General features: G+C 43.2%; 1 protein-coding gene across 1 annotated transcript in view; it reads right to left on the reverse strand.

Moving 5' to 3' along the window:
* Positions 1-958: 958 nt before the first annotated feature.
* The window catches only part of flt4 (fms related receptor tyrosine kinase 4), a gene marked incomplete at both ends in the record, with an annotated part of 59684 nt that continues 39753 nt past the window's right edge, over positions 959-20889 (reverse strand). Inside the window, 20 exons of the mRNA XM_083891827.1 lie at positions 959-1184; positions 2813-2898; positions 3026-3146; positions 4157-4281; positions 4401-4506; positions 4672-4771; positions 4986-5097; positions 5296-5418; positions 6860-6954; positions 7406-7601; positions 8509-8597; positions 11391-11504; positions 11729-11833; positions 12303-12438; positions 12932-13038; positions 14036-14167; positions 16099-16245; positions 16795-17154; positions 19883-19991; positions 20547-20682. Coding sequence (XP_083747953.1) covers positions 959-1184; positions 2813-2898; positions 3026-3146; positions 4157-4281; positions 4401-4506; positions 4672-4771; positions 4986-5097; positions 5296-5418; positions 6860-6954; positions 7406-7601; positions 8509-8597; positions 11391-11504; positions 11729-11833; positions 12303-12438; positions 12932-13038; positions 14036-14167; positions 16099-16245; positions 16795-17154; positions 19883-19991; positions 20547-20682 — 2725 coding nt within the window. The remainder of the gene's footprint in view (positions 1185-2812; positions 2899-3025; positions 3147-4156; positions 4282-4400; positions 4507-4671; positions 4772-4985; positions 5098-5295; positions 5419-6859; positions 6955-7405; positions 7602-8508; positions 8598-11390; positions 11505-11728; positions 11834-12302; positions 12439-12931; positions 13039-14035; positions 14168-16098; positions 16246-16794; positions 17155-19882; positions 19992-20546; positions 20683-20889) is intronic.

Here is a 20889-nt window from a genome sequence, read left to right on the forward strand (position 1 = left end):
TAGGGTGAAACGTGAAGTTTATCTCAAGATCTTATCAAACTTTTCAGGTTCCCATGACAACAAGGAAAGGAAAAAATAACTCAGCCCATTGACCTTCTGATTTCATAACACTCATTAAGCTGCAATGGCTGGAATCGTGCCTTGTGTGATGTGAAAGTGGACTTTGCACCCAAGACGCTGCTCATCTCTCCACATCCCTGCAGCTTGTCATATGTGTGTGTGTGTGTGTTGTTGAGAGCATGTAAAAAGGGTGTTAAGCTGCCACAGCTATCATCATGCTGACGTCCGGCACTGATAAGCGGTGCTTAGTGTGAGTCACTCCTTTATTCGGGCCTACATCGCTCTGTTTACCTCCGTCACTTGTTCCCCCCTTCATTCACGGTGCCACATATCCCAGCGTCTCCACCTCCACTGCATGACACAGAAACCGTGACTGTCTGCTTGGTTTGGGTTGAGTGGTTCATTACGTGGATCATCAGATGCTGTAGCTTAATGGTTGACCTGTAATTTGTCACAGCGTGACAAGAAGGAAGATCTGGACCGAGAACCCTGTGGGCTGCTTGGAACATTGACTCACGGAGAAAAGAGACAAGATAAAATGTCTTTATTTTCTTCCCGTATGAGTCATAATCTGAACAAACATAGGACGAATACTCTGTATATAAAAGATAAAAAATATAAATGTGTGAATAGAAAATACTGAGGATGTGTTTTTTGTCATAATGCTGCCACCCAGTGGCTGGTTAGAGAAACATCAAGCACACACACACACAGAGCTTTGAAGAACTTTGAGATGAGTAGAGGTCAGCTCCGGCCATAAGGATCAATAACCTGATCATTAATAAATGACTAGTTACGTGTCATCACTGGGATGTTGTGAAATCCTACACATGTCCCGTCAGCTGAGCTGCTTTTAACCCCTTCGCTTCGCTCCAGGCCCGCGTTTCCGCTCAGATTACTACACGTTAGAGGAGGCGAGGCAGGGAGCGTCCGGCGAGGAGAAGAAGTCGCAGAAGCCCTCCTCGGACAGGTGTCCGTATTCGTTGTTGTAGAAGGTCTGACCTGACAGCTGGCTGAAGAAGGCGGGGCGCTGCCACGGGCTCATGGCACCGCCGACGCTGCTTTGACCCAGGGAACCGTGGGAGGCCGTGAGAGGCTCCGTGCTGCTGCTGCTGCTCATTCGACTGGGGACAGGGGAGCAAGAGAACAGCAAAAGCCACTTTGAGTGCAGGGTATCACACACGTGTGCAGGATTGCATGGTTCAAAAATGCAACAAACCCAGTGATCCAGATGGATTCTGGCATTTAAAGACTTTTTATTCTCTGTCATTGTGTATTGTATGTTTTGGGTAACATCTACTGCACGTCTGTCCGTCCAGGGAGTGGATCCCTCACCTGTGGTTTTTTCCCCTGGTAGTTTTTCCTTACCCTGGTCGAGGTTTCTAAGGACAGAGGATGTTACCAACCCTGTGAAGTCCCGTGAGACAAACTATGTTTTGTAAACTGTGGGCTATACAAATAAAGATTGATTGATTTATTCTGCATTCACGTTACACTGGTCAACACCAAATATATTGTTATACGTTTTTTTTTTAGCTGATTTAGGAAAAAAAATCACATTGGTTTTGCTCAATCAGGTCAACTTTCTGAACAAAGCTACATATTTTATTTATTTTTTTACATTTTTGTTTACATGTACGGGTATTTTCACGTCATATGATGCACAATGATTTTATATTTCTTGCAATAAACACATTCTGAAGATTATGCATGTGCCAACTTATGACAAATTGTTTTTTTTTATATTACAAGTGAATGAAATGGCTTCAACGGGAAGATTGTGCAAAAATAAGCCTGTCATATTCTGCTACATACACCATTGTTCCTAACAGGCATCTCGTCACAAGTTTCATAAAGCGTGCTTACCGTGCTTATTTTGCTATTAAACTTGGTGACCAGGATAAAGCTTGGGCTAAATGTAATCAATTTAGTCATAAATTAGCAATAAAAACCTGACCTGATTGACACAACACAGAATATGTTGTTCTTGTTCAAAATGCTAAATAATATATATAAAAGGCAACAGATTGTATTTTTAAAACTCCTTTTCTTTAAAGGTGCCATATGTAAGAATGTGGCCAAAATAATTCAAATACTGAGGTCTTTTATGTTTCATTTTCTGATGTAACTGGCAACCCGTGGTTGCTCGGCAGCTGAGACTCTACTGACTGCAATGATTGGTAGACGGCGGTAGGTGGCGCCACATGCCAAAACATGATTTCAAAACATAAACATGATTTGCAGTCTGCAAAAGATTTTTTTTAATGCAAATATTTTGTCTGTACTGTTGTTGTTGGTGAGTTCAGTTTGTTATATGAACATTATTCCTGAGTCTCTGTGACATATTAGGAGGATTTTATGGCCAGTTGCTTTAGATTTATTACATAATGCACCTTTAAGTGACAGTCAGAGAGCTGAAAATAGTTCTTATTTGTCAGGGTTTTTTTAAACTCATAGTGTAAGTTGCTTCTTTCTTTTCAGTGTTTTTCTCAGAAGAGTTCCTCAGGTTTTACTGACTCACTGTTGCTCACTCTCAAACATCGAGACGCTCACTGACGCTCACTTCCTTTATCGATCTACTGCAGTTTCTCTCCACGTGAAAAAACTCTGACTCAAATCTGCATGTTTCCAACAAACAGAGCACGGTTCACAGTGAGTAAGCAGTCCACATGACGCTTACTGTCACTATCTACACATCGTCTCTTCTTAAAGGTTGAACAATCATTGCACAAAAAAGAAAAAGAAAAATCACCTTTTTAAGACGGCGCCCCTGTGGTGGTGCTCAATTCTCTCAAATTCCTCAGAGGCCAGAACCATCCCGCTGTCTGTCTGGTTGTCCTGAGTGCAGACACAGTTTGACACCACATGAATTAAAACAGCGTGAAGTTGACCCCAGTGCCATTTTGACGAGAGAATTCTGAAAGTCGAGTGGCATTCAGAAAATGTCACCTTTTTTTTTTCTTACCTGAGCAGCTTTCTGTGGGAACATCTCCAGGGGCGACTCCTCAAATGTCTTCACTCTGGGCTGACATACGTTGGTGGGCCCCACAAACACGCAACCACCAAAGGGCACACAGTTATAATACCTGAACAGGAAGTGAAGAAACAGTTATCAGATGAACACATCATAAAAGCCTCCTGATGATGTGCAAATGTGAGGAGACAAATTAGACGAATTGACTTAAGCTTTTGGAAAATAAGCTGTTTTAAGTTCAGTTCAGGTCACTTGAGTAATCATCTGTGAGAGGAACAATGACAAAAATACATTTCCCAGCACATCAACCATCTCATTGTTCCCCTATGTCATTTCCACAGGTTTATCAGTCTGTCAATAACGCCTGGTAATCTTAAATTCACTTTTAACATCTTAGGTCACATGACTGTTTTCCCCTATTTAGTAGGGGTGGGGAAAAAAATCGATTCACATAGGAATCGCGATTCTAATCATCCACGATTCTGAATCGATACATAAACCTCAAAAATCTATCTTTCTATTTTGAAAAACCACACAAAACACCAGTTTGTGTTATTTGTATAAGTTTATTTTTGTAACTTCTCAGAGAAAAAGGCAGCCAGTCTAAACTTTTATTTATGCAAGTTATTTTTTTTTGTACAGTAAGTAAGTTTTTATTTGTTTTGAATGAATAAATGTTAACTTTTGTCTTAAGTTTGCCTCTGTGTGATCACATTATCACATTATCTTATACAAACTGTATTGTTTTGATGCCATAATTTGCCTTAACACACTATGCATTGTATAAATTTTTGAATCGAGATGATTCGTTTGAATCGAATCGTGAGCCACCCAAAGATTCACATCCCTACTATTTAGTAATAAAGGAGATTTTGCCTTAATAAATAAATAAATTAATAAATTAACGTTAACATGATGTTAATTCAGTAACACTGTAAAAAATATAAAAACAATGGGAGAAAAGAGTATGGTAAAAGAAGTGGGAGTTGTGTGCTTGAATGATCAGCACATGAAAGTACACAGCATCATGTTTTTTTCAACTAAGTCAAACAATAAACCAGTGAGAAGAAGAAAAAAACCAAAACATAATAATAGATGTAGTGATATGTGCAGTACTAGTACCTGGTGGGTAACGTGTTGCAGGCCACTCTCAGCTCCTCCTCAGACGGAGGCCGTGACGAAGGCTGCGAGAAACCGTCGTCCTCCGAGCTCTGTGAGTGATTCAGAGGGATGTAGTCCTTCCCATCCTGGAGGGAAACACAGAGACAGAGAAGATGTCGATAAAGACCTGGAACTAATAAACAAACTAATAATAATAATAATAATAATAGTAATAATAAAAAGAAAAATAAACTTGTGAACTTGCAGGTAGACTGTTGTCCTGCAGCAGGTCTCCCAGGATCTTCACCAGAGCGGGGAACGTTGGTCGCTCTTTGGGTTCACCCTGCCAGCAGGCCAGCATGATTCCATATCTACCAGCAGAGGGCAGTACCGTCAAAACAAACACAACATTCACTCTGACTGAGTAAAGATAACTGATGTTGCCTTAAGTTCCTGATGTTTATGAGCAGATGGTTCAAGAAATTAAAGAAATGTCAAATAATATTTGAATAAAAAAGTAATGCTTTTTGAGTTACATTTCTGGGGATGCAGTTTCTGGCGCTCGCATCCTGACGCCATCTTTTAACCGTTTGCAGAAATCCTCATCAATTTGTACTCCAGGGTAAGGAGATGCACCTGAAGGTGGAGAAAAGGAAGATGAAGCATTCACTAATGTGGCAGGGATGGGAAATTAAACTTTATGTTATATTTGTGTGTTTGATCTGCAGATAAAAGCATACAAATAACATTGCAAATAGCTTTTGTCAGGAAGAGAGATTCATAGAACATCAAACTCTGTTTTCTTAAAAGGATTCAATTAGTTTTCTTTTTGTTTTTTTGTTGTCATTACCCAGCGAAAAGATTTCCCAGAGCAAAACTCCAAAAGACCACACATCACTCTGACTGGTGTACACTTTGTCAAAGATACTCTCTGGAGCCATCCACTTTAAAGGCAGACGAGCCTGAGGGAGAATTAAAACACCAGACAACAATTACAAGATATTTTCCGTAGCAGGAAAAGGCACCTGAATATAAAATGTAGTCATTATGCAGGTTATTAAAAAAAAGTGCAATATTTCTCACAGTAAAAAGAGATGAATAATGAAAACCTAGGAGCTCAAGTGTATTAGGTGAGCTTATGGAGTGTGAGGACGCCGTACATTGCCTTTCCTGACGTAGTCGGGGTCTTTGTATATGTCTCGGGCCAGGCCGAAGTCACAGATCTTCACGATGTTGTTCTCTGACAGGAGAATGTTCCGGGCTGCCAGGTCTCTGTGGATACACTGCAGATACACACACACACATACACACACACACACACACACACATACATCACAACACTGCAGACAGGCATGTGTGTGTGTGTGTGTGTGTGTGTGTGTGTGTGTGTGTGTGTGTGTGTGTGTGTGTGTGTGTGTGTGTGTGTGTTTGCATGCACTCGGTTCCACATCATTCAATTACAAGCATGATGACCTCAAAGGTTACTAACGTGCATGTACTTGTGTTGTTCCTTTAGGACGTTTTCTGATATAAGCCCTGACTTATTCTCAAAAGGAAGTCCATGCAGTGTCCAAACAAGAATAAGTGTGCAACCTGTGTGTAAGTTTGTGTGTGTGTGTGTGTGAGACTGTGACTGGACAGTGTCTCCGTCAGCCTCACTGCAGTCGATCCAACATCATCCTCCACGGCGCCGTCATGTAAATGTGCCTCCAGGGCGAGACAGATGTGAGTCCTATCAGTTCATTAATATCTTTATCACTCATAACTGCTTTTTTCTTTTTTTCTTCCCGCGGGTTTGAATTCATTATTCATCAGTCAGTCAGACTGTCGTTGAATACAAATATGAGTCGGCGATCGGTAAATTCAGTACTATTTCAGAATCAAAGAATGGCGATTTGACGAGACACAAAGCAAGTCCGTCTGTCTTCTCATGATATCCTTAATTAATTTGCAGTTTTGAAAATTTTAATTTAAAACATGTAGCAGTTATGGAGATATTATTATAATCAGTGAGTGATCCATATTGTCTCTAATTTGATTTATAATATAATATAATTTGGTTATACACTCTTAGAAATAAACGTGCTAAGTAGAACCATATAAGGTTGTTCGGCTTGTCCTCATAGGAGAACCCTTTTTGGCTCCAGGTAGAACCTTTTTATAAAAGTTCTACCTGGGAGCCTTTTGGAGGGTTCCACCAAGAACCCTTTTAAAACCCTTTATTCAGGGAAGGGGTTTTAAAGGGTTCTCTGGATCAAAATGGTTCTTAATGGAACCATTAGTGTTACCAAGAACCCTTGAAAAACCCTTTTTTCTGGAAAGGGTTTTTCAGAAGCAAATGGTTCCAGGTAGAACCTCAGCCCTTGTAGAAGGACTCTTTTAGAACCCTTATTTCTAAGAGTGTACTGTGTCAATGCAGCACAGAACAGGAGGTTTTTGTCCCACTGAATACTGAATGTTGTTTTTAAATTGGTGCATTGCATTGTGGGTCCAAGGTGGCCACTAACAGCACACTCACACAGTGTGTGTGTGGAAGTACACATTGACCTATAAGTTGCTTATAATTGGTTTGCGCTGCAGAATGGTCGCACAGCTCCAGTTATTAATGTCCACGCGTCGAGTTAGCGAGAGCGCAGAGAAAAATATGAATGAAGCAGGTTTACGACCTCGACAGCTCTCTCTCTCTCATCGCAAACTGCGTTTTCTGAAATGATGTCAATTAACCTTTCTGGAGGCCAGGAAGTCCATCCCTCGAGCCACCTGGAAACTGTAGCAAATGAGATCTTCTATGGTCAGAGGAGTTTTCCACAGGTCCTCCACTGAAAGGGGGGGGAGGGGACACAGAGGGAGTGGGACAACCACAGAGAGAGAGAAAAAAGGAGAATGAGTGACTATCCATTATCCCATTATCTATACAGATTATATACTTTGAGGATTGCAGAGGGAGCTGAAGCCGGGCAGCGGGGTCCACTCTGGACAGGTCAGCAGGCTTTCACTGAGACAAACGGCCATTCCCACGTTCAGTTTACGGGCAATTTACTCTCCAATTAACCTAACGCCAATTTGCATGTCTTTGGACTGTGGGAAGCTGGAGTGGCCAGAGAAAACACAAGGAGAAACATGCAAACCTCACACACACACACACACACACACACACACACACACACACACACACACACACACACACACACACCAGGATACAGCATGAGAAGCTTTGTGTGAGGCGCTAATGCAAAGACAATTTACTATTGTGTGTGGAAACTAACTCACTTTTTTCCACATCAGGCTTTTGATTAATTGCGTTGGACGATGGCGCCTGGGGGCAGGTAGTCGGAGACGAGGAGGAGGAGGAAGAGGAGGGAGGAGGAGGAGGAGACGAAGAAGAAGGTGGTTGACGAGCTTTTTGGTCCATTTGGCCCGCTTCAATCATCCGTCTCACCTGGCTCTGGGTTTTCGGAGAGCGATCCTTAGAGGGGAAACAATTAAATAGACATTATTAAACATTTTTTTTGGAAGAGTTAAAGCTGCATTATGTAATAAATCTAAAGCAACTGGCCATAAAATCCTCCTAATATGTCACAGAGACTCAGGAATAATGTTCATATAACAAACTGAACTCACCACCAACAACAGTACAGACAAAATATTTGCATTTAAAAAAATATTTTGCAGACTGCAAATCTTGTTTATGTTTTGAAATCATATTTTGGCATGTGGCGCCACCTACTGCCGTCTACCAATCATTGCAGTCAGTAGAGTCTCAGCTGCCGAGCAACCACGGGTTGCCAGTTACGTTAGAAAACTAAAACTAAAAGACCTCGGTGTATTGAATTTGAATGTAGTAACCGTTTTTGGCCACATTCTTACATATGGCACGTTTAACCAAGAGGCTATTTCTCATCTGAAACCACTGGATTGACAACGATGTCACGCTTGAAAGAGAAATATATAATTGAAGCAAAAAAGTTATGCAGAACGGTCCGATTGTTTGGTGAAAAGACAGAATATTCAGAATATCATTATTACATGAACAGATACTGAAAAATGTACAATTTAAATAGGTTAATTGGAAACGCGGAGACATAGTACAAGACAACTGCGCTGCACAGTTACAACACATTTTAAAATGCATGCACGGTATAATATAAAATACATAAAACAGCCTGACACAGCAAGTATAAAATCATGCCTGCAGGCAACAGCAGAGGATGTTCAGCACAGACTCAAGACACGTACGAGCATTTCACTCTTTAGCGCTGAGAGACCTGAGCGCTCATTGAGTGTGTGAGTGTTATTATATTTAATAAAGAAAAGACAAAGAATAGGAATGAAATTAACATTAAATGATGAAAGGTTATGCAGTGTTTTGATACCCTGTAAGGGAGGAAGAACTCTCTCTTGGCTCGTAGGAAGTTGGACAGGTTCCCGTACTTGCAGTATTCCACAACCACCATCAGCGGACCTGGTGATACACACAAACACAACAGTAAAAAAAAATCTACAATCTTCATTCAACGCACTTCACTTGATTAAAGCGCTGAAATGATTTCTTGCTCTCGCCGAGCGGGGTGCAAATATTTTTTACATCCCAAAGTGCTGGCGTCTGCTTTCTGTCTGCGATCATCAGCGCGGTCCAAGGTGAATATGATAAACATTTTCAGATGCAGACCTTTCAAAAATGATCTACAGGTCAAATAGGCTCGAACCGACAAAGAAATAAAGCGGTTGTTTGGCATCTTAATGTGTGTGTGTGTGTGTGAAAGGTGCAGGGGGTGAACACGGTGATGTAAACGCTTCATTAAACAGGAATTCATTCACAGCAAAGCCCCAAAGCACAGTTCAAGGGACATAAACCTGCAAGTGTATATTTGTAGTAAACAATAAATATGTGACATCAGCCAAAACAACATTATGTTTTTATAACACTGTGTACACTACATCCTTAAAATTGCAAAACTGTGCCGCTGAGGTTCTGGTGGAAATCATACCCATAATGCATTAAACTAGAATGTTTCGTCCCATTTGATTTGGTTGCTTTCACACCGGAGGAACCGTACCAAAGTAGGGCGGATAAAGCGGTCCGAGACCACCCCTTCAGACAAGTCTCGGACCGGTTGATTTGGTGCGCACCAAAGGACCGAGATTACATTCACCTACGCACCTTACCACCTTACCACAGCATTTAGTGCGCACCAAATGTTGTGTGAACGCACCCTAAGAAGGTATACAGCAGCTGAGGACCGCACTGGACGTTTTTTAGCTACACATGACACTACAGTTGGTGTAGAGGTTAGCACTGCAAGGAGTTTGCATGTTCTCCCTGTGTGTGTGTGTGTGTGTGTGTGTGTGTGTGTGTGTGTGTGTGTGTGTGTGTGTGTGTGTGTGTGTGTGTGTGTGTGTGTGTGTGTGTGTGTGTGTGTGTGTGTGTGTGTGTGTGTGTGTGTGAGTGTGTGTGTGTGTGTGTGTGTGCGTGGGTTTTCTCCGGATTCTCCAGGTTCCTCCCAAAGTCCAAAAGAATGCAATATGGGGATGAGGTGAATTGGTCACTCCCTCTGGTGGAGGATAAAGCGGTAGATAATGGATGGATGGAACCACTGTCATTTCAAAATGAAAGTTATACTGCATGTATAGTGTGTGACTGAGTTTGCATGTGTGTGTGTTTCTTGTCATGATCTTCCCCAGGGTTTCTCACTCCTCATCCTGGGGGAGCCACTGACTGTCCTGCATGTTTTACATGTTTCCCTGCACTAACACGCCTGATTCATCAGTAAGCTCTGCTGAAGCCTGATAATGACCCATTTATTCGAATAAGGTGAGTTGGAGCAGGGGAAAAAACAGCTAAAACATGCAGGACAGTGGCTCCCCAGAACCAGGAGTGAGAAACCCTGATCTTCCCGCTCAGTCATCTCATTCATTCAGTGTTTCCACTGGCCCCTCCCTCTCCTCTCCTCTCCTCACCTGTTGCGCTCAGCTGACTCTGATCACCAATCAACCCAGTATATGGACTCATCTCTCAGTTCACTCACTGCCAGATTGTTCTAAGTCACCTGTAAGAATCTCTCCTGCCTTCTCGGTCTCTGCCCCGGTTATCTACTCAGCCTTCCGCCCTCTTGACAACAACAGACTGCTCCCTGTCTGTCTTCTGCCTTTTAAAGACAACCAGAGATCGACAACGAGCACAGCTTCTTCCACGCCCCCCCCAGAGTTTTCATTGAACTGTCGCTGAATTTCAGGTAAATAAACTTCATTACCAACTGTCTGTGGGTATGGGGATTAGATCAATTGGACACTGTAAATTGTGCATAATACAGGGAGCAGGGGGGGCTAGACTGCCCTGATTAACATTCGGGACCCCTTGAAAGCCTCAACGGCAAAATAAGCCACTGTTACGTGTTGCAGTGAAATTGGAAAAGATGTTTTTTTCCTAAAGATTTTTGTAATTTCAGTTTTACATCTATGATCTACATACATAATAAACTTTGCATGCTCTCTTATCCTTTATAACAGGGCTGTCAAACTCATTTTCACTGAGGGCCACATCAGCATTATGGTTACCCTCAAAGGGCCAGATGCAACTGTCATACAGAATAAATGTAACTAAATGTCACCAAATATAAAGTAAAATAAAGGTAACTACTCTTGCTAAATAACTTTCTGTATTTATTACTTATTCGATACCACTCGTCGCATGATGCATATACAATGATACACTGCGATCTAGTGGCGGTGCCGCCACTTTGCGGGTAACGCAATCGCCGTGCATTGTGGGAAATGTAGTTTATGGTCAACACACGCCTTAAAGCGGCATTGACCTATTTTAACACCGATTTTTTAAGACCAATTAATCACTCGCGGGCCACATAAAATGACGTGGCGGGCCACATCTGGCCCCCGGGCCTTGAGTTTGACACATGTGCTTTATAACCAGACAAAATGTAGATAATTGAATTTATAATTTTCTATTTTAATGTTTTAATTAATCGCATTCCAAATGGCGCTGTGGAAAAGGCCCACACGAGCCACACAAGCCCACATCTGACGGGGAAGATCTTCTGATTATTAATGGTTATTTCGCACACTGCCTGTGACGGACTGGTGACCTGACCAGGGTGTGACCCCACCTATCACTCATGTCAGCTGAGATTGGCCTAGCAAATCCCCCGTGACCCTCATGTGGAGGATAGCTGTAGAAGACTAGTGGACGGATGGATATATTAAGTGTAATCCGTGTCAGTTTGTGTGTGTGTGTGCTCACCGTTTGGTTTGGTGCAGGCTCCCAACAGGTTGACGACGTTCAGGTGATTACCGATGTGAATTAGTATCTTCAGCTCTGACATCAAGGCTTTGTGCTCGCTGGCCGTGGCTCCATCTGCGTCGCACACACAGTTCCACATTATGCATAGAAATCCATTCTCATTGTTTATGTTTGTTTATGCGTGCGCACTCCCGACCAAGTCATGTGCTGCGCTCACAGCATGTACATCTGTATTTGAGTTGTTTACTCGGGATCGAGAGCTCCACATCTATGCAGCACATATATATATATATATATATATATATATACAGTTTAAACAAGGCAAAGACAAATCTCACCCTTTAACATCTTGACAGCGACCGTGTCCAAACTGTTGCTCTTGTTGATGCCGTAGATTGATGCCTCAATTACTTTTCCGAAGGCACCGTGGCCTAAAACTTTGCCTATGCCAGGAGAAAGAACGGGGAAAAAAAGAAGAAAACACAATTTGATCTATGTCTCACTGGAATAGCTGTGGTCGAGAGCAGTTGCAAAAAGTAAATGCATCTGGAAACCATAGAGACCAAAGGGGGAGGAAGTATAACCTGAGTTGCAGCATTTGGAAAAACATGTTCTCATAAGTTGCCATCGTGGGATCGATGTGTTATCGTGAGGCCATTTTTTTTTTTTTTTTTTAAAGAAAACCTTTGCTGGGAATGAGCACATATTTAACATTAGCACTTTGCCCGACCGGCTGCAAGCCAAACCCATGGCGTTATGGATTCTGAAAATGGAAAAGTAATTCAGTTTCATCCATCTACCCACTCTTCTCCACACCCCTGTATTTCCTAACAAACACACCTCCTCCCTCTCATGTGCTACTTAATCCAACCATTCATCAGTTCATCCGCTCTTTTCTCCCCGACGGCTCACCCAATCGCAGCCTGTCTCTGGAGATCTCCCACTGCGAGGAGTCGTAGGGCAGGTATTCGCACTGCTCGTCCAGCGGCACCTCCCCTGGGTCCATAATGATGGACAGATAGCCCGTTTTTATGTCCGCCGGGTTAACCTGAGGTGCACGGAGAGAACGGAGTAAGAGCGACGTGAGGTGAAGAGATGAGCGTTGAGCGGGAAAATAACAGATGAGGGGGTGGAAAGAAGCACAAAAATCTAAAAGGAAAAGGTTGAAAGAGACAAAAAAATGCAACCATGAAAAGGGAGAAGAAAAGAAGCATTGATAGACGTGAGCGAACAAGAGCGCAAACACAAAACACAGAGAATTTGATAATGACGGTTGCCACCTTGTGAATTATGCCTGAGAATGGTGAAGGGAAATAAGAAGCAGTTTGAGCCCCATTATATGAATGTTTGGAGTAGGAGTGTTAGCGACTAATTGGGCTCAGATCTCAGGCGCTCGCTCTGCAGTCAGCTACAGACTCTCTCTGAGATCAAACAGTCATGCTGCGATCCAGAGGTTAAAGTGTCTCCATCACGCACACTGAGAGTCTCTCACACACGAGAAAAAAAACACAAAGGTACGGAGAAATGTGGCCCGCTCTGACCCGTTTCACGTTGCAGAAAATGATGATGAGCATGGCCCAGAAGAACACGGCAATGACTCCGGTCCCGATGAGGATCACGATCTCCACGTTGGCCTTGTCGCTTGAACCTTGACGGAGAAAATGAGGCAACTTTTAGGGCTGTATTACAAAAACCAGTCACCTGAGGTTTAGGTTACACCAAAGTGCTAAATAAGCAAACATTCATTTCAAACAGTCTTTAATAACTGTGCTCAATTATTCATCCCCGCATATGAAACACACGGCAGAAGTCAATGACTTTGATATTGACATGGAGAACTGTCACAAAAGCACACAAATATACCCCGGCAGTGCAAAATTGTGAGAGGTGAATGATTTAGAGGTGCAGACCTGTGCAGCCTGTGTGTGAAGGCCTGAGCTCCAGGGCAAGTGTGATTTCAAGCCTGGGTGCACTCGAAAAAACATGTCAGTGGCGAGAGTGTCAAAGCAGAGTCATGTGCTCCAGTGACCGTTGTGTATCAGCCCGCTTTCTGTGCATTTCTATCTTTGTGAGGACCAGTTTGAGTTATAAAACCTGCACTCTTAGAAATAAAAAGTGCTAAGTAGAACCATATAAGGTTCTTCGGCTTGTCCTCATAGTAGAACCCTATTTGGCTCCAGGTAGAAACGTTTTATAAAGGTTCCACCAGGAACCCTTTTAAAACCCTTTATTCTGGAAAGGGGTTTTAAAGGGTTCTCTGGATCCAAATGGTTCTTACTAGAAACCATTAGTGTTGTTTCAGAAGCAAATGGTTCCAGGTCGAACCTCAGCCCTTATAGAAGAACCCTTTTGGAACCCTTATTTCTAAGAGTGTAGTGAGAAGTTTAGAAGTTAGTTTGGTTTGTATTTCAAAGAGTTTTTTGAGGGTGAGGAGGGTGGGGTTACTGTAGGGAATGTAACGCATACCAATAAGTGTTCCAACAAAGATAGGAGTGTGTGTGTGTGTGTGTGTGTGTGTGTGTGTGTGTGTGTGTGTGTGTGTGTGTGTGTGTGTGTGTGTGTGTGTGTGTGTGTGTGTGTGTGTGTGTGTGTGTGTGTGTGTGTGTGTGTGTGTGTGTGTGTGTGTGTGTGTGTGGCTGCCTCACCTATGACCTTAACAGCAGCTGAGGAGTGGACACATCCACGCTGGTTGCAGGCTGTGCAGGTGTAAAGCCCGGCGTCCTCCTCGCGCACCCTCTGGATGCTGAGTGTGCGGTTTGAATCCTGCAGCTGGATCCCTGCAAGGAGGCATGGCATGATTAGTGGTGCACGCACACACACACACACACACACACACAGGATGTGAATCAGTGCGCTGTGTGACTTTTCTTCTCACGTCATAAATTCCCCAACATCTTTGCTAACGTTTCTTCGATTCTCGTCACACCTCTGGATGCCATGACAGAGCTCATTTATAACCCCCCACCCGCCCCCCCAATGTGTCACGCTACATATCTCTGCAGCCCGTCTGAGTGAACCCAGAGCAACAGCTGTCACTCAGACCCACCCCTCCTCTCCCTGATCTCCTTCAGATGTAAGAGGATATGCACAGTGAGAAAACTAATGAGCCAAATCCATCAGCCTGCAGGGTGTTTGTCTGTGTGTGTGTGTGTGTGTATGGGGGGGGGGGGGATACTTACACAAGTATAACAATGAGTGCGTGGGTGAGCTAGTGGGTGGTTTTGTGTAAGTATATGCGTGTGTGTGTGTGTGTTTCTGTAATTATATGATTACTATTTATCATAACGCAACTTGGCAACAAAAAAAGAAAAATGGTGCCATCTGCTCGAAGTCGTCAGTGTTTGTGTAGACGTTAACAAAACTTATTGTTTCACTAAACAAATGCTATAGAGCCAGAACGTGGCAGAACGTGGCAGACTCTCCTGGAAACTGACCTGAACAAAAGAACCTGCTCAGCTAAAAACGAGTCCTGCGGTATTAAGATGCAACAGGCAACTCTTAATGAGTAGCTGCTGGTTGTGTTTGTGTGTGTATCTGTTACCTCGTCAGGACATTTTATGACCTTGTCATGGAGACCGAAAATCGAACCCTTAATGAGGCAGAACCTCATTTCTGAGGCTATCCATCAACTCTTTAGGGCTAAGATTTGAAGGGGACATATTATGCAAAATCTATTTTTTTTAAATATATTTTTTGGGCCTTTTTGCCTTTAATGGATAGGACAGTGGAGATAAACAGGAAACAGGAGGCAGAGAGGTGGGGAATGACATGCAGGAAAGACTGCTTGATGCGGGATTCGAACCAGGGTCGCCTGCAGCGAGGACTATAGCCTCAGCATACGGGGCAGGTCAGGTGCTCTACCATCTGAGCTTAACATTGCCCCCAAAACCAACTTTTTAATCATTTTAATACTTATATTTGCGACTCTGAGGCCCTATGATTAGGCAAAGTGTGAAAAAAAGATGACTCTGTCATGTTTTTGTGGTCCTCAGTCTAAGTACAGGAGATAAAACATGCGATGTTGACTTCGGCAGGGTATCTGACGTCAGACTGATAAATTCCCGGAATTGTTGTCTCGTGGAGCTCTGCTTCGTCCCTAAAAAACGCAAGAGTGCAGGTGAGAGCAATAGTATCTGGATGTGTTCTATTCTTGGCTGCACGGTGCAGCACAGAGTTCTACACAAACTTCCAGCATAGGATTTACGTGTCCAGTGGATACATTTTATATATGAAGGCAATGTGCTGGCTAGAGTTTGCAAATGATGGCTTTTCCAAATGCTAACTGCTGTTCGCTGCCGGAGCCTCAGTGACGCTGATGTAGTTTCCTGTGTCTCATTTGCATTTAAAGAGACAGACACTCAAAACCGAGCGTTCTGAACAGGGCTGTTTTAAAAATAAATAACACTTTTATCAGTCCCAGAGGGAGAACTTCCTTCTCTGCATTTAACCAATCCTCTACTAGAAACCTTCCTAGAATTAAGAGTAGCGACCACTGAGTAGCACTCCGGAGACAATGGGGTTGGGCAACCGGTTGGAAGCCAAGTTCCTTTTCCACCTAGCCATGGGCTGCCTATTTGCATTGTGTGTTAGTTTAAATGCAGTGTCCTAAGAAGTATAGCTGCCCAAACGTGCGTGTGTTTGGAGCTACCAGCTTGGCAGGTGCACTGTTGTGAAAACAAGTATTGCCTGTGTAGGTGTATTTTCACACCTGACATTTGGTGGAGCGGATGGTTGTCTTTGAACCAGGAGAGGTGGGGCAGAGGTCTGCCTTCCACGTCGCACTCCATCCGCAGAGACTCCGTCACATTCACCGTCTGGTTGGTTAGACTGCGCTTGTACCGCGGCGCCTCCAGGGCTGCAAACAAAAAACAGAAAAACAGAGACAGAGCAAGAGAGGGAGAGAGGGAGAGAGGGAGAGGGGGAGAGAGAGGGGGGGGAAACATATCTGTCACTTGTCTGCATTTGTGTGATCAGCACACAATCAACTCAAGCCCTGTAAATGTAAGTGGTATTTACTGAAAGGTCTCGCAGGACGGAGGAAAGAGCAAACTCCCATCAAAATATACATCTCTCCTGAAGGCACCGATGCAAGGTTACAAAACATAACATGAGTGAAAAATGGATTTGTTTGTGTTTTTTTCCAAAGCCTGCAGCGTCTCAGCTCTGTCCTTCCACATGGATGCTGTGCAGTCACTCAGGTACTCTCACCATGTGCCTATTGGCAGCAAACACTTTCTAAGTGTTTTCTGATCCACCAGCATGTCAGACTCGGGCTACATCTCATGTTTCCAGTGCAAAAGGTTGAGCTCTTCTATATTAATAATTGTGGTTACACTGACTGCTCTCTACTCCAGGCTACGTGTGCATGTCTTCGTCTGAGGAGTTCATCTCTTTTATCTCTCACCTTTGACAGAGATGTATCTGAACAGACACTGCTTCTCCCCGATGCGTCGGCTCTGAGCTTCACACACATAATGACCCTCGTCCTGGAGCTGTATAGAGGCGATGGTGAAGTCCAGGACCCAGCTGTTAGACGGCTCCTGGAAGGAGAGCTGTCCGTCAAGCATGTCGGCATAGAGATGCACGCTCCTGCAGTCCAGCTCCCGCGGTTTGCCTTGGTCGTCCTTCAGGGCGTGCGGGTCAAGGCGATACCACTGCAGCTGCTCGTAGGTGTAGTTGTCAGCGCTGCAGCACAGGGACACTTTCTCCTGCTCCAGGAGATTCTCAGAGGGCCGGACATCAACGCTGAAGCCCTCGGGGATGGCTATGAAGGAACAGAGAGGAGCAGGTGAAATGTAGCCTCGCATGACAGGTGCATTAATAAGTTATGTAAAAAGTTGGTCCAACCCCTTTCCTATTCTCAGCCTGATAACCACAAACCTGCAACCCTACTTAAATAGCAGTCACTTTTTATTTGTCGTGCTCACAGACATTTTTAAACATCCACGACAACATTCTGTGCCTCTTACATCACTACACAGTTTTCGTGAGGACCACCTAATTGTCATAAATTAGGCCACGCGTAGAGCAGCTGCCTTAATCTTTTGGTGTTCACAGCTGATTTGTTAGATTTTTCTGATATTTAGCATATTAATAATAAGTCAAATATTCTGCTGTTGGTTGAAATCAGAGAGAGCTCTCCTGCTATGAAACATTAACTGCTCTGTAACTTGCTAAGTTTAAAGCAGGCAAACTTTTTTACTGAATCAGGACAATTAATGAACAACTGTAGGGTGAAACTAAGCTCACACTTTGATCATTTAAGGTCCAGTTTGTAAGAATCACTAAACTAATAATTAGTGATCTAATGGTGGAACTGCAGATTTGCATGTCATTGAATTCTGGTGGCTTCCAGAGGCGGAAAGAAAAAAAATTAATTACATTTACTCATATTACTGTAATTAAGTGATTTTTTTGTGTGTACTTGTACTTATTAAAGTTTTAAATTATATCCCATCCATTACTGAGTAAACAAATGTTGGCCTGAATTAAAAAAATATATATATATAAAAAAAATAATTCCCGCAAACATTGGAAGTGACAATGAAAAGAGGTGAATGATGAGGACAGGTGAGTGAATGATGAGGACAGGTGAGTGACTGATGAGGACAGGTGAGTGACTGATGAGGACAGGTGAGTGACTGATGAGGACAGGTAAATGATGAGGACAGGTGAATGATGAGGACAGGTAAACCATGAGGACAGGTGAGTGAATGGTGAGGACAGGTGAACAATGAGGACAGGTGAGTGAATGATGAGGACAGGTGAGTGAATGGTGAGGACAGGTGAACAATGAGGACAGGTGAGTGAATGATGAGGACAGGTGAATGAATGATGAGGAACGGGTGAATGATGAGGACAGGTGAGTGAATGGTGAGGACAGGTGAAAAATGAGGACAGGTGAGTGAATGATGAGGACAGGTGAGTGAATGATGAGGACAGGTGAATGAATGATGAGGCCAGGTGAGTGAATGATGAGGACAGGTGAGTGAATGATGAGGACAGGTGAGTGAATGATGAGGACAGGTGAGTGAATGATTAGGACAGGTGATTGATGAGGACAAGTGAATTATGAGGACAGGTGAGTGAATGCAAGGACAGGTGAATTATGAGGACAGGTGAGTGAATGGTGAGGACAGGTGAGTGAACAATGAGGACAGGTGAGTGAATGATGAGAACAGGTGAACAATGAGGACAGGTGAGTGAACAATGAGGACAGGTGAGTGAACAATGAGGACAGTTAAACAATGAGGACAGTTGAACGATGAGGACAGTTGAACGATGAGGACAGTTGAACGATGAGGACAGGTGAAGTGAAGCTAATCAAGGTCTCTGAGTGATTGAGAAAGTTGAAGCGTTTGTGAACTTTGACTCATTTTGACTGATACATAATGTGTTTACATAATTTTTACATATTCTTTAATTTGTAAAGGTTTGCCTTTAATTAAAAACAGTTAATGTGAGAGTTGTGTTCCCTTGCCCTTTTTTGGAAGACACAAGAAAGAACCTAACTTTTACTTTTAAACAAGCTACTTTTTTACTTTAACTTGAGTGCATTGTTTGTGAGGGAACTCAGTCTTCTGGCTCTGAGAGAGTTGGTGTGAGAATCATCTCACTGCAGTCAGGTGTGTGTGCCACTGATTGGTGTTGATGAAGCTCAGGTGTGGGGAGTGTTCATATACCCTGAGTCTCCAGAGCTCTCTTTTGACTCACTGTCTCACCTTCAGAGGTAGTGAGAGGTTCTACCTGTGGCTTCTTAAGTTGTCGGTGTATCTATGAACACCAACTCAGAACTTTGTGTGTTCTGAACTGCCCGTTTCTCAGTGTATAACTGAGAAAGTGCTGGAAAGTTTGTTGTGATTTCAGCCTTTTGGGTTATCAAAGGTTTCCTGGGCAGCATTTTCCTTTTTGTTTCATGTTTTCTGACAATTCTGGTTTTGAGTCAGCTCCTTAGACCAGTACTTTTACTTGTACTTTAGTAAAATGTTATCAAAATACTGGTTGTTTTACTAAAGTAGAATATTTCAGGACTCTTAGAAAGTAGAGTATCAACTTCAAAACATTAACCTCACACACTCTGGCTGGTTTGTCCATTTGATCCACTTTAGAAACATTGTAGCACAACATGGCCTCTGCAAAGCAACTTAAGTACCTAAATGCACTTAAATATAACCGAGTGGACCTTTAATATATAAAAAAAATGCTGAAAATAGACTCTTGCTTGTAGGTGCAGCCCCTCAGCTGGTGCACAGGAGGCCAACCCAGGTTCTTTGACGGAGAGTAATGCTGCCTCTGTTATTTCTAAATCTAATTTCCCAGCGCTGTGAACACCAAGAATCAAATTCTATTTCCCTCCATTGTTCCGGGGATGAAGGCAAATCCCTCAAATCTAGACAAATAAATCCTTTTGACGGGAGGGGGGCTTTGATGGGAGCCGACGTACTGTGTAGGTCGTCACATTAATCAACCCACGGGTGAAATAACGTACTCACTGGTTACGTAGAAGTAAATCAGCCGCTCGTCTTTGCCGACCTTGTTTTCGGCCGAACACTTGTACATGACGGATACGGTGGCGTTGCGGATCTGAAGCCTGCTCACTATCTGTGAGGGGGAGAAGGTGGACTTTAATTCATCAGGAAGAAACGTGCATGTCTTAAAAGCAAGTGCAGTCTGCTGTCATGTGCAGTCTCTGTGCGCTGAGACAAAGCAGGACGACCAGAGGCAAACTTACTTAGCTGCATGTGTGTGTGTGTGTGTGTGTGTGTGTGTGTGTGTGTAATAATGTCTTCTTATAGTAGAGGTTTATACAGTACATGCACAGGCGTGTGTACTCAAATGTGCGCTTGGCATGTGATTCTGAGTATGTTTATAAGCGATCCCCACAGGAAGTCTGCAGAGGAAGACTGTTCTAAATATTTCCACTGTGGAAATGGTTCTTGATTGACAAATTTGGTTCTGGAGCTCAGAGATTTGGGACGCTTACATAAAAAAAAAAAAAAAAAAAAAAAATCGCATCACAGTCCATGGATAAGTCCATTTACATACATTTCTTCCTTAGCAGGTTATGCTTTAATCCTAAATCCTACAATCACACATTCATATTATAATAGGACTGACTTCTATATATATATGAAAAGGTGAATTTTCAGGATCAACCTTTTGTCGCCCGTCCACCACTTCCACAGTCGTTTCAATGTCGTCGATTTCATTCGCGGCCATTTCTGAGTTAATGTCCTGCCAGTTCTGACAGTCGGCGATCCTGTCGCTTCGGGTCTTCCTGTCTCCTCGAACCCTGGGGACGAACACAGACACATTCGTGACATCTCCTCTCATCAGCATGCACGGCACAGAGTGGGCAGCAGGAATGAGGATCAGACATCCTGAGCTTTTTTTTTTTTTCCTCTCCACGCTCTGGATTGCATTTCATATCGGAGCGTCAGGGTGCATCCTGAAGCCATGGCAATTATGTTGTGTCCTGGCAACTAATGGAAAAACTACA

This window comes from Microchirus variegatus (genome assembly GCF_963457635.1).
Source record: "Microchirus variegatus genome assembly, chromosome: 6".
NCBI lineage: Eukaryota > Metazoa > Chordata > Actinopteri > Pleuronectiformes > Soleidae > Microchirus > Microchirus variegatus.